The 14,042-nt window shown below is 37.3% G+C and overlaps 1 protein-coding gene across 3 annotated transcripts in view; it reads left to right on the forward strand.

Moving 5' to 3' along the window:
- The first annotated feature begins 427 nt into the window (after nucleotides 1-427).
- The window catches only part of LOC139876249 (uncharacterized), a 43,129-nt gene continuing 29,514 nt past the window's right edge, over nucleotides 428-14,042 (forward strand). For 2 of the 3 annotated variants that reach the window (XM_071863544.1, XM_071863546.1), the window contains exons 1-5: nucleotides 428-538; nucleotides 1,103-2,125; nucleotides 2,351-2,431; nucleotides 12,338-13,360; nucleotides 13,795-13,881. In XM_071863544.1, coding sequence (XP_071719645.1) covers nucleotides 1,205-2,125; nucleotides 2,351-2,431; nucleotides 12,338-13,360; nucleotides 13,795-13,881 — 2,112 coding nt within the window. In that variant the 5' untranslated portion in view covers nucleotides 428-538; nucleotides 1,103-1,204. The remainder of the gene's footprint in view (nucleotides 539-1,102; nucleotides 2,126-2,350; nucleotides 2,432-12,337; nucleotides 13,361-13,794; nucleotides 13,882-14,042) is intronic. The other variant, XM_071863545.1, reaches the window with a different exon arrangement.

Here is a 14,042-nt window from a genome sequence, read left to right on the forward strand (position 1 = left end):
TATGTATTGAATCGTCCAAGAAAACTGATTATTATTATAATAATAATAAATCTCAATAAAATATAAGTATAAACTATTTATTTATGTTATTTTAAAAACAAAATTACGAGATTGCTCCCCAAACTTTGCTCCATATTGCATGGATGGGAGGAAAGTTTATTTTGAACCGTGTTGGTACCAAAGTTTACGATTATTACCCAGTTGGTCCCTGAATATAACAATCATTAATAATACTAATATATAAGGTCAGTAGTTAAACTGATACACGTGATTTGTATATGATGGGCTATTTCGTCATTCACATTTAACCCGGTAAGTCTGTAGCCCCCCACTTACAAAAGCCCGTCACTTCTCCCAGCACCATTTACGCTCAATTCGTCTTTAACAAACCCTAATTCTCCAAATTGAATGAACCTGCAAATCAATAATCAGTTTACGGTGATGGAGAATCCGACGGGGGCAGTGGTGGTGAAACCGACGGCGGTACTTATTACATATACATACGTACAATAATCAATTTAGAAATGCCACCAACAAGGTATTTTGTCTATCTTTTTGAATGATTCGAAGTGTAAATTAAATCTTGCAAAAATGCCCCACGTCCTGCTTGTGTCTCCGTTCGCTAATCCTCAATTGCAAAACAAAAGTATCATTATCAAATATGATGTACAGGTGTCAAACTTACAAAGTATGAGTTAAACCCTTGTGATTGCTTAATTGCCGTGTGTCTCTCCATTGATGTGGTGTCCTCTTCTTATTAACCAAATTAATTTTTCATATGATGGAGACGAACACCAATTTGCAATATGGAGGGACCAACCGCGTAATTTTGTCTATTTTAAAAGAAAGTTAATTAATTACAAATAAGTCCCTGATGAAACAATTGTAAAAATTCTTCCACAGCCCTCCCTTGAATAACCTGCAATCAAACAGTAGCCACAACATACAAAATATAATAACATGGCAAGTTCTTTCAGTTATTTTTCATTTAGATTACATTAACACAACATGTTATTTTCAACAGTCATTTAGAAGTTGTTTATTTTTTTATGGCACAATTTTCTTTCAAGTAAAGCCTTTAGTTTTTCACTCTTTGTTGCAGAGACCCAGCTTGGAAGACTTGACATCTCAACACAGTCACTTGAAGATTAGGCTCCATGATATAACTTTGGCCACCAATAACTTTTCGCGCGCATACCGCGTCATGAGAAACGGGTTCTATGACGTATATAGAGCAGAAATTGAACATTTGGATAAAGAAAATTTTGTCTCTACAGAAGAGAAGAATAAAAGTGAACGTCCCAAGAAACGCACCACTGTCTTAATAAACCGCCTGCTCCATAGAAAGAAAAAATTAGGAGAAGAACGATTCCGTACAGAATTTGAAATACTTGCAACTTGTAAGCATCGCAACATAGTCTCTCTACTTGGATTTTGTAATGAAGATCCCGAGAAGATCCTTATCATTGAGGATGCTTCTAATGGATCAGTTGCTAAAAATTTGATAAACGACGAATACAAATATATTCTTACGTGGGAAAAACGTTTGAAAATATGTCTTGATGTTGCATATGGATTGAAGTACCTACACCATGACATGGAAGACCAATACACGGTGTTGCACCTTTATTTATCTACGTATACAATTGCCTTAGATGAGAATTTTGGGTCAACGATCGTTGATTTTCAGGACTCTGCCTTCCTTCCTCCTAACCAAGATGCTCATCAGGGGAATTACATGATAGGGGGTCGAGTTTTCGCTGACCCAGATTGTGATGAGGGCGGTAGCTTAAAAAGAGAATCAGATGTATACAAATTCGGAGTAGTTATGTTCGAAATTTTATGTGGAAGGCTAGCCGACGACGAAATGTACACGATGGAGAGTAAAAATGGGCTGGCACATGTAGCACGCCTATGCTTCCGTAAGGGAACAATAATGGAAATGATAGATCCTGTAATTAAGGAAGAACTTGATTACAACAGTTTTATTCCAACTAAAGGAGCCAACAAAGATTCTATAGACACATTTGTAAAAATTGCGTACAAGTGTTTAGCTGAACGTCAATACAAACGTCCAACAATGAAACACGTCGTCAAAGAGCTTGAGAAAGCATTATCCTTTCAAGTAAGTCATATATATTCGTTTTTGTTATTAATTTATTATTCAATAATACTGATACTGATTCTTATTATTATAGGAATTTTAAAATTTTTGTAAATGTTATTTTGATATGTGTAACTCAGAAACTCGTGAATCTTATATGTCTTCAGTAGTACATTTAGAACATTTAAGTACAAGTGACTAATATTTTATTTTTTTTCATGTAAATGTAATTGCTTAATGGAAAAGAAAGTGCACTGCCAAGATGCCGACCAAGTTGTCCATGGCTCTGATAAATCATTAGACCCGCAATTGACACATGAAAATCGTGTAAGACTCTTCTTTTACTTTTGATATATTTTCTTTTTCTTATCAGTACCAATCAAAATTTTTTATTTTATTTATATTTACTAGTGTAAATGACTTCTTTCTTGCTCTTTTCAGTATCAATACTTATCAGTATCAATTTTTTATATGAAGAACTCAAACTGTAACAACATGAACATACTTATTGGGTAACTAATTCTAACTAAATGGAAAAAATTAACATAATAAAAGGGGAGGTTTTGGCTCGAGTTTAGAATGAACTTTGACCTGTGTTTTAAGCTTTTATAGTTAATGGTTAATGAGTGAGAGGTGGAAAGAGACGGTGAAGTCAATTGGGAGGGTTTTTTAGTTTTTCAAGCAACTTAAAGGAAATGGTTATTGATTTTTGGTTGTTGCAAGTCTTTTTAAAGAATATGAGAAAGAAGTTCTATTTGCATTGAGCGGTTACATCAAGAAACAAGTTTCTGTTGATTTATATTTAGACCGGTTGGATGACAAAAGATGTTTCTGATCTACGGGACCGGTTTTCCTTTACAAATAGGTTTCTATTGTGTAACTTGCAGATTTGTTTTTTTTAGAAAAACCGGTTCAGTTTTCGCGAAATATAAAAAACCGGTCTCTATTCTCTTTAAGAACCGGTTTTATTACTCTCCTCGGAAAGTAGGTTCCTTATAGGGCTCCTATAAATATAAATGTAGTGAATGATAATAATAAAACAAGTGACAATGGTGATCGACAATGGTGGCTGTGGTGGTATAAGGGGGCAGCTTTGGGTGAGGGGTTAGAGTAGAGGAGTTGTAGCTTGTGTGCATCGTGTGTTATCTCAGGGTAAAAGGATTGGTATTGCAAGTGTGTGTGTAATCCAGTTCTTTGGTGTTATACCACAAAACTGAAAGTTTTGATCCTTATAATCAATGGTTGCAATATAATGGGTAACTATTATAGATAAGATTGTATAAAGATTATCTCTTCCTATAGAACAGGAAATGATATTTCCCTTATTGTATTTATAACTTGTATATTGTATCTATATATATTGAATAATATACAACCCACAAAAGTGTGGAGAATTATTTCTTATATGGTATCAGCCATCTCTCGTTCCTAAACCCTAAAACACGCCGTGCAATTTTTTTCATGCCCAATGACGATTGCTTCTTCATCTTCAACAAGTGATGGATCTCTCTCTTTTAATACGATCCTTCACATGTTAAGTATCAAATTATCGTCAATCAATTATCTGTTACGGTGTCATCAAATCCTACCACTCATCTCTTATCAAAAACTCAAGTATATTGATGGCAATTCCGTTAAACCTTCACCCGAAATCAAAAACGGTGACACCATTGAACCTAATCCAGCCTTTATCGCATGGACAGAAGCTGATCAACGTGCCACTATTATTTTGCAGTCTTCCCTTTCTGAAGAGGCCATGTCTCTTGTTCTTGGTCTAAATACTTCGCATGAAGTCTGGCATGCTTTAGAAAGCACTATAGTCACGATTCAACTGATCGAATGCACACTCTTCGGGACTCCCTTCGTAATCTTCAAAAAGGTACTTCTACTGTTGTTGAATATGGCTGAAAATTTAAGTCTATTTGTGATCATCTTGCTGCCATCGGACATCCTGTAGACGGCATCAATAAACACCACTGGTTCCTATGTGGTTTGGGTGCATCGTTTGAGACATTCTCAACAACTCAGCGAGCAATAAAGCCTCTTTCCGCCTTCCATGATCTAGTTGTGCAAGCAGAAAGTCATGAGAATTTTCTCAGCACGGTTCAAACACAATTGCCTGGCCTTTAATGTGCATTCAAACACCCCTCGGTCTAATTCTCAATCCACACGAGGTCGTGGTAACTTTAATGGCCGTGGCCGCGGTCGTGGCCGTGGCCGTGGTTGTGGACGTGTTCTCCATTGTTAGCTATGTCGTACTAATGGACATGGGTATTAGAGATAAGATTGTATAACGATCATCTCTTCCTTTTTTTTTTGGAAAGCGAAAATATATTAACGAAACCCGCAAGGCGCGAGCACAAAGCTACACCAGGAAAACAATAACACCTGAATTACACCAAGATAACAACACCAAGAGGCCAAAGCCTTACAACAACACACAATTAACCAATCGAGCCCAGCGGATTTGATCTCCAATCTTCAAACGAGCCACGCAACACCTTTGATCAACATGAAATCCATAAGTGAGACAATACTTTAAGATTAGCCATGAGGTCCTCCTCTATAATCGATTGTCTTGAAACAGGTTGAGAGTGAATCAATTTATTTCTCCACTTCCAAATCAACCAAAGGAGAATAAATCTTGTCGCCAAAAAAGCCTTGTTTGCATTAGATGATCCCACCTGAAAGTTTGCTGAACAGAGAGCATTTTAGACATCAACTGGAGTAGAGAAGTGGCTACTCAAATTCCACCAAACCAAAAGATTTCGCCACAACAGTTTAATGAATCTACAATTCACAAAGAGATGGTCATCATCCTCTTCTTCAACTTCGCAAAATGGACAACACAATGATCCGACATCAATGTTACGTTTTGCCAAATTGGAGCGGGTCGCCAACTTACTTAACGATAACTTCCAAACGCATATGTTAACCTTTTTTGGCACCAATGAAGTCCACCTGGAAGTGGTCAATGGGCAATCACCACCAAGAGTTTCTTTGTCGATCAAGTTCGATAAAGTACTCACCTTGAAATACCTTTACTGTTTAATTTCCAGACCCATCGATCATTATTAGAGGAAAGAGAAGAACATGAGGCTAATATGTTGTCAGCAGCTCTGCCTCTAATTCTTGATCATCTCTTCCTATACAATAAAGAAAATACCAATTCCTATTTTATAGGAAGAGATAATCTTTATACAATCTTATCTCTAATAGTAACTTTGAAATAAAGGGGGTGGCTTGTGATCGGTTCTCATTGTAATGGCATCCCCATAATCTTGGTTCCAAAGGACATTCTCGGAAAAACAAAAAATATTCCTCAAAGGAAGACTATTCGTTAGTCTCCGTTAGTTTTTTAGACTAAAGGTGTAATGGTTTAGTGTTGGATTAAACCTTTATTACTTACAAATAAACTGCATTTAAATAAAAAAAGAAACCAAAACATGTTGGTATTACATTGTGATTTTCTCTGCATCTTTTTATTTTTATTGGACATCAGTTTGGGATCACCCAGGAGGGACTTAATCACCCACACGTTCATCTACCGTAGTTGCATAATCCGCCCCCAACTAGTGCCCTGGAGGAAATCCAGACCAATCCGAGGGCATAGCCGGTAAAACCCCCTCCCCACTGCCCCCTCACTAAGCGAAAGGCGACCTGGGTGGATACTTCAGGTCAGAGATAACATTTAGTGCAGTGTTGCAGTCCAACGGAGTCGAACTCCTGACCTCTCGCTAAGAGAGGCAGCCCACTACCAGCTGAGCTACAAAAGAGAAAAGGGGCTATTTATAGGCTTTTACTGAATACATGAAAATAGCTATTAGTACTACCTCACCTAAAGATTCAGTACACCACTACGACCCATTTTACTCATGTCTTCTTAAAAAAAAGGTACACTCAACCACTCTCCCTCATACGATTTCTCAACTACAATTGCATAATATTTGGTCAACATGTTGACCATTCCAAAATAAAGGAAAGAATAAGGTGAAGTTTTCAAAGGTTGTTCCCGAGGTGCGAGATGAGCAAGTGGCGGTTTCTTCAGATTCAAATCATAAAGGCTTCTTTCAAGGTTTGGCGGATCGGGGATTTATCCCCCCATCTTCGGGTACGCTTATTAGAGATAAATTTTCCAAGTCTTGACGTATTCGTTTCAATACCGAGGTGGAAAAGATGTTCGTATTGATAAGATAGATGGGATGACGTCACGGCAGGATGAAAGGAATCGCAAAGGGGCCTCTAAAGTTGGTTAACTTGGTTTTTGATCAAACCTAAAATTTATAGTTACAAGTTTCAGTGCTTAATTTGGGAAAAATAGGATTGATCGATTGTTTTAACTCCGGCTACCGTGCAAACCCAATGGGAATCTGGATTCTCGAGGGCTTAAAACAATCAATCGGATTAATCTACTCAATAAGATTGAGCAGATTAATTTCTTAAGCGAATGAACTCCGGTGATGATCGGAATCCAATCGGAATGTGAGTAAACTGTGTAGTGAGATATTATTTGACAGAGTAAGTTTACAATGACTGAGATGTTCCAAATGAATGACCCAATGGGTCTATTTATAGGGGAAAGTTTGTTACATGGATGGGTGACGTGGCACACATGCCATTTGTGATTGTAACAAACTGGCGTAACAAACTTTCCTGGTTTTACAAGCTGACGTGGCATAGATGTTGCACTCGTGTGCCACTGCCTAGATATTTTTGGGGCACGTGTGCAGGCTATCGAGTAGCCCACACATTTGCCCAAGTTAAAGGGCTTACGTGTAAACACATGCTAGATTATTCCTTAAGTGTTTCTTCACAGTAATCTCCATCCAGGTCCTTACCCGACATTCTTCTATCCGGCGTTTGGTTATGATGCCGTTTGATGATGTGTGTATTTCCACGGGCTCGCACTTGGGGTTGGTTTATGGGCCGCCCACCGCCTTTCCTCCTAAACCCTAATTCCCTCTCTATAAATAGAGGGGTACCTCCTTACTAACAGGATATCCCATAATGATCTTATACATCTTCTACGAAATATGAGATCTCTAGCCTCTCAACGCCATCATCTAGGATTTTACCTACACTCTGTGTAGGTTTTTCCCTCGCCGACGATCAGACTCCGGCGGCGTCTGCCATAACCACCCTCTCGAGATCATCATCTCGATCAGGGTTCATCAAAGTAACCTGACAGGAGAGTTAACGGCACTGATATCTAAAACCCTTTTTTCGTACTCAGATGTATCACATTTGCTCTAGCTGCAGGAATATGTTTTTGATCACCGCTTCTTCTAAAACACATATCTTTAGGCGGTGCTGGCTTTGATTATGATCATTGCCGGTACCGGTCCTTCTATAAATTGAATAATTCATATACAAAAATAAGGATTATTTGATACGGATTCTAGACGTATCATTAAGTCCCCAGTTTGGTAATGCTAGCGAGTCACAGGTACTTTGCCAAACTTTCAAAATAATTCAAATCTTCTTTGCCCTTTTGCTGAGTGGACAGGGTATCAAATGCACTGTCAATTTGTCTGTTAAAACTTTTCACCTCATATAGTCGTTCTGTATTCTCATGATTACAAACTATAACCCTATAATCGTAGTTCTGTATTCTCATGACTACAAACTATAACCCTATAATCGTATGTACACGTGTCATATGGCCCATCAAGCCCATAACACTGGCCCACCACTATATATACTCGGCATTTACTTTTCTGATGAATCTAACTACTTTTTCGACAATATTGAATATTCTGGTGATTGACTTTTTACGATCATCTTTGTTTTACTTTCTTTTCATCTTTTCTTCATATAATGGCTCCAAACAAGCAACCTCATGTTCCCCAAACTCATGATGTGACATGTATTGTTAGTAAAGTAAAGTAGATTAAAGTTACCTTAGTAGGGTTTATAACTTGTGCCCTCAATTGTCAAATTTTAAACCTGAATTCCTACTCCCAATCAACGGGCTAACGCTCATCCTTACAATAACATGTTTGTTATATATCTCAGATCTTTTGAAAAATCCAACATTCGTTTTCCTTTAACGCAGTTTTGTACCTCGATTTTGGATTTTTACGGTATTCATCTTGGTCGTCTTCATCCTTATGTTGTTCGCTGCATTTCTTTATTCGAGATGTATTCTGTTGGGGTGGCCCTTCTTCCTAGTGTAAAGATCTTTAGGAACATCTTTTGTTTGAATGAATATCATATATCATAATGGTTGATATACTTCTACCGATCAAATTGGCTTTGTGGGCCAAATGGTGGATCTTGCAAATAATTGGCCGAAAACATTAGTATTAGTAAAGCGTGGCGACATGCCTCTTAAATACGATGAGTCTTTTTTTGTGGAGAAAATTTAGAATTGATCATGGTTGTCCTTTGTCAAAGCTGGATGAATCCCTCTTTCAATCATATAAGAATTTAAAATTCCCCAGCGAACGTACGGGGAGCATGTGCTCGTATTAGGGTGTGTTAATAACGACTAAGATCATCCCGACCGTGTTCCTGTTGTCCGTTGTGGTGGTAAAGGTATGTTCGTGACCTTCTAAACATGGTTTAAAAAAACGGTTGAGGCGTACGCCTCGAGGCGCGCCTCGGAACGTTTTTGAAGAATCTCGTTTCGAAAAGTACGCCTCGATGGTCTGTAAAAAACGTACGCCTCATATGCCGAGGAGGGTCGTTTTTTTTTTGCTGAGGCGTTTTTTTCTGAGGCGTGCGCCTCAGTCAAGAAGACATACCGGAATCGACGGTACTAAAGACCGTACTTGTATATGGCCGGAATTTTTAAGGTGATACTTGCAGCGCTGATTTGTTAGAGAAGGAGAAGAAGATGTTGGGTTTTGAGTTGGGAGTGTGTATGGAGAGAGAGAGAGTGGTTGTTGAGGACGTGAAAAACAATCGTATTCAATTCAATTTTCTTGTCCTATGACAATTGTACTATAAAGTTAACTCTATTACCTACTACTTTGATACCTATTACCTATTTCTCTCTTTTTTATGTATTTGGATAAGCGATGCTCTAAGATATATATATTTATTTAGATTAGATACAAGTCTAATTAAAACTTATTTTATAATTATACATTTTTTAATTGATATTTGGTGTATTTAGTAAATATAGATACACATATATATCAAAAAAATTAGTTTTTTAACTCCGCCTCGAACGTATGCCTCGGTTCGCCTCGAGGCGTATGCCTCGGTTTACAGAGGGGAAACGCCTCGAGGCGCGTTTCCGTTTTTCTAAACCTTGCTTCTAAATGAATGTCCCGTATACGTTTTTCATATCTTGTTCTTTTCAGAGCTTTCTCTTACGGATGTTTCGTCGAGCCCTCCTGATATTGGCCCCATATATTGGACTACCAATAGGTTACCTTATGAAGCAACACATGATGCTTTCCATGACTGAGCCGTCAAGCTCTTCCGTGACCACTCGTCCAATAAAAGAAATGGTTGTTGGCAATCCTACACCGGACACAGATGCTACCGCTTCTTCAAATCATGAAATTTATTCTTTTCCACTTTTGAAGGCGGAATCTCTTCATTCGTTGATGAAATGTCCATTTAGTAACTATCCTGCTTACAAAGAGTATTTGGATGTTATCTCGTCTCCTATTTTAGATTCTTTGGCCCTCCTTCCCGACGCCGAAGCTCGCCGTGTCCGGGCACAATTCGCTGTTTTCATTCCCATCTTGTTAGGCGGGATGAAATCACTGCTGCTCGTATTCATGACCATAGCGAGAGTAACGGAAAAAAATGTATGGTTGGTTTATAAAGTGAAAACCACCGTTTAGAAAAGGATCTTTTGTCTGCGAAAGAGCTGTTGGTCGTATCAGAGTTGTCTTTGAAGGAAGAACGTGAGAAAGTATGCCTTCTTCAACAAGATAACCAAAGTTTGCAGGACAAAGCTAATGAACAATCAACTGACAATAAAAAATTATCGAAAGTTTGAGTGCTAAATTTGGGAAAAATAGGTTTGATCGATTATTTTAACTCTAGAAATCATGCAAACCCGATCGGAATCTGGATTCTCGAGGGCGTAAAAGAATCTATCGGATTAATCTACTCATCAAGATTGAGTAGATTGATATCTTAGGCGAATGAACTCCGGTGATGATCGGAATCCAATCGGTATGTGTGTAAACTGTGTAGTGAGGTATTATTTTGACATAGTAAGTTTACAGTGACTAAGATGTCCTAAATGAATTAACCAATGAAAGTTTGTTACATGAATGGCTGACGTGGCACACGTGCCATTTGTGATTTTAACGAACTGGTGTAACAAGCTTTCCTAGTTTTACGGGCTGACGTGGCACAGACGCTCCGCGCGTGTGCCAGATATTTTGGTGCACGTGTGCAGGCTACCGGGTAACCTACACATTTTCCCAAGTTAAAGGGCTTACGTATAAGCACAACCTAGATTATTCCTTAAGTGTTTCTTCACGGTAATCTCCGTCCAAGTCCTTTTTACGCTGCATTCTTCTATGCGACATTTGGTTACGATGCCAGTTCTTCTAAAACACATATCTTTAGCCAGTGCCGGCCTTGATTTTGATGCTTGCCGGTACCGGTCATTCTATAAATTGCATAATTCTTATACAAAAATAAGGATGATTTGATACGGATTTTAGTGCGTATCATTAGTTTCCTTGTTTGATTACGATTGTTGCTTGTAGAATTTTAGTGTTTGTTTGTGCTTTTTATGTTCGCGTCCCTTTCATGTCATGGTATGATCGTTTTGTTTGCCTCTTTGGTTTAGGTGTTGTGGTTCTGATGTACCTCAGTTAGAGTTAGCTAGGTCTAGTTGTTGGATGTTCTAGCAAGTTTACTTTTAGCGAGCCGTTTTGGTCGGTTTGGATGTATCGGTTTCGCCCATTTATTGATGAAGGTTTCCTAATTTTAATAGTAATCGTTATTTTAGCCAAAAAAATTTAAGCAATATGCTAAAACTAACATATTTATTAATACTTTAGGGTAATATTCATTTGAATACTTATTTTAAGTTGAGATCCAAGCCCTTGAATTAATATAAACAATGGGTGAGATTAAAATCAAATGTGATTGGCGAGAATCACATGTGATTCTCATGACAATCACATGTGATTCTCATGACAATCACATGTGATTTTAAGATTCAATCACATGTGATTGTAAGATCTCAACTTAAATTAAGGATTCAAATGAATATTTATACCTAATAGTTTATTAAACTAACAATTTCATTAATTATCAAAATTACCCAACATTATAACTAACATCGTACTCTAGAAATACATTTACCCTAGTCTACACATAGAATATGCAACTCAAACACATAACGTTCATAAAAAATAAACAGCCTACCTTGAAATATAAGCTTGTCTATACGTTAAAAAACAACCTACCTTGAATAACCTAGTCTATACTAAAACACAACCAACCTTGAATAACCTTTACTTAGAATATGCAACCCAACATCATACTCCTAGAAATACAGTTACCCTAGTCTACAGTGGCGGATTCAGGAAAATTTTTCACCGGGGGCGAATTTTTTTTTTGCAAAATATAGAGGTTTTGGGGCAAAATATAGAGTTTTTTTTAGCAAAATTTGAAGGTTTTTGGGCAAATACAAAGATTTTGGGGCAAAATATGGAGGTTTTGGAGCAAAATACGAAGGGTTTGGGGCAAATTTTTTTTCCCACCGGGGGCAAAATCGAAAAACCGAAAAAATCTGCACTAAAATTTCGAAATCCACCGGGGGCGGGCGCCCCCCCTCTTAATGCATTAGATCCGCCTATGCTAGTCTATACGTAGAAAAAAGTCCCTGAAGAAACATTTGTCAAAATTCTTCCACAGCCCTTGAATAACCAAACAATAGCCAAAATATAGAAAATATAATAACACGAGTTTTTTCAATTATGTTTCATATTTTTTTTTGGGTATACCTGAGTTTCCGACACGCTTTGCAAGCCGACTAATCGTAAGGCGACTACGCGCTTTGCGGGCAGCCTAGAGTCGTCGGGTGAACCTTTGCGGCCGCTAGGAGATTATAATATTTAGCCACGTGAGATTCGAACTCATGTTCTCCACTTTGGAAGGGTAGGCCCTCACCTATCCACCACCACCCCATGGTTAAATTGTGTTTCATTTTAGATTACACTAACACAACATCTTATTTCAAACAGTCATTTGGAAGTTGTTACTTTGTTATGACACAAATTTTTTTTTTTTCACTACTTGTTGCAGAGACCCAGCTTGGAAGACTTGACATCTCAACTCAATCACTTGAAAATTAGGCTCCATGATATTACTTTGGCAACCAATAGCTTTTCTCGCGCATACCGCATTTTGAGAGATGACTTCTATGACGTATACAGAGCAGAAATTGAATATTTGGATAACGAAAATTTTGTCTCCGGAGAAGAGAATAATAAAAGTGAATGCCCCAAGAAACGCTCTGCTGTCCTTATAAAACGCCTGCTCCCTGTCAAGAAAAAATTAGGAGAAGAAGTATTTCGTACTGACATTGATATGTTTGCAACCTGTAAGCATCACAACATAGTCACTCTACTTGGATTTTGTATTGCAGATCATGAGAAGATCCTTATCATTGAGGATGCTTCTAATGGACACCTTGTTAAATATCTGAGAAACTACAAAGACAAATCTATCCTTACTTGGGAAAAACGTTTGAAAATATGCCTTGATATTGCATATGGACTGAAGTACCTACACCATGAGATGGAAGACCAGATGACGGTGATACATAGTAATTTCTGTACTTACTCAATTGCCTTAGATGAGAATTTTGGGGCTAAGATTGCTCATTTTGGGCTATCGGAATTTCTTCATCCGAACCAAGATTCTCTTTGTCATGATTACATTGTCGGGTCGCAATTTCACATTGACCCAGAATATGGTGAGAGTGGTCTGTTGAAACGAAAATCAGATGTATATAGTTTCGGAGTTGTTTTGTTTGAAATTATATGTGGAAGGCTTGCCAGCGATCGAATGTACAAGAAGGAGAGTAAAGATGGGCTGGCATATGTGGCACGCCAATGCGTCCGTAAGGGAACAATGATGGAAATTGTAGATCCTATTATTAAGGAAGAGAATGATGACAACAACTTTCTTACAACTAAAGTACCCAACAAAGATTCTATAGAGACATTTGTAAAAATTGCTTATTGGTGTTTGTCTGAAACTCAAGACCAACGTCCAACAATGAAAGACGTCGTTAAGGAGCTTGAGAAAGCATTATCGTTTCAAGTAAGTCAACTATATTCTCTTCAATTTATTGATCACTATTACCGATTCCTATCATCTTAGGAATGCTAAATGCTAATTAATATTATTTTGATATGCATATAAATTACCAACTCGTGTAAACTGAGAACTGGTAAATTTAGAAAAACGTGTAAACTTCACTTAGTTTAATTATTATCGATCTCGAAAATAGAGAGAGAGTAAGGACTTCAATATTTAGCTTAATCATTTGAGTTTTACACACTTCAAAAAAAAAAAAAAAACAAAAAAAAAAAAAAAAAAAAAAACGTGTAGTTCATATCTGATGCCTAAAGGATATGTATCATGAATATCCAAATCCTACAGAATTTACGACATATATATTACGTAGAAAGCATAAACTTGAGATTTTGTTTACCACTAATCTTTACATTTTCATGTTATATTGCTTAATGGAGAAGCAAGTACAATGCCAAGATTCCGACCAAGTTGTAGATGGATCTGATAATTTATTATTAGAACTGAAATCGACACATGAAAATCCTGTAAGACTCTTCTTCTATTTTATTTTCTTTTTCCTCTTATTATCATTAATTATTATTATCATTTATCAGTAGCAGTATTTAATTTAATCTTCCAGTAAATAAATAACATATTTCTTGTTGCATATGATATGATGTTAATTAACAGTCATTTTAGGAGTTTG

This window comes from Rutidosis leptorrhynchoides, chromosome 11 (genome assembly GCF_046630445.1).
Source record: "Rutidosis leptorrhynchoides isolate AG116_Rl617_1_P2 chromosome 11, CSIRO_AGI_Rlap_v1, whole genome shotgun sequence".
Lineage (NCBI taxonomy): Eukaryota > Viridiplantae > Streptophyta > Magnoliopsida > Asterales > Asteraceae > Rutidosis > Rutidosis leptorrhynchoides.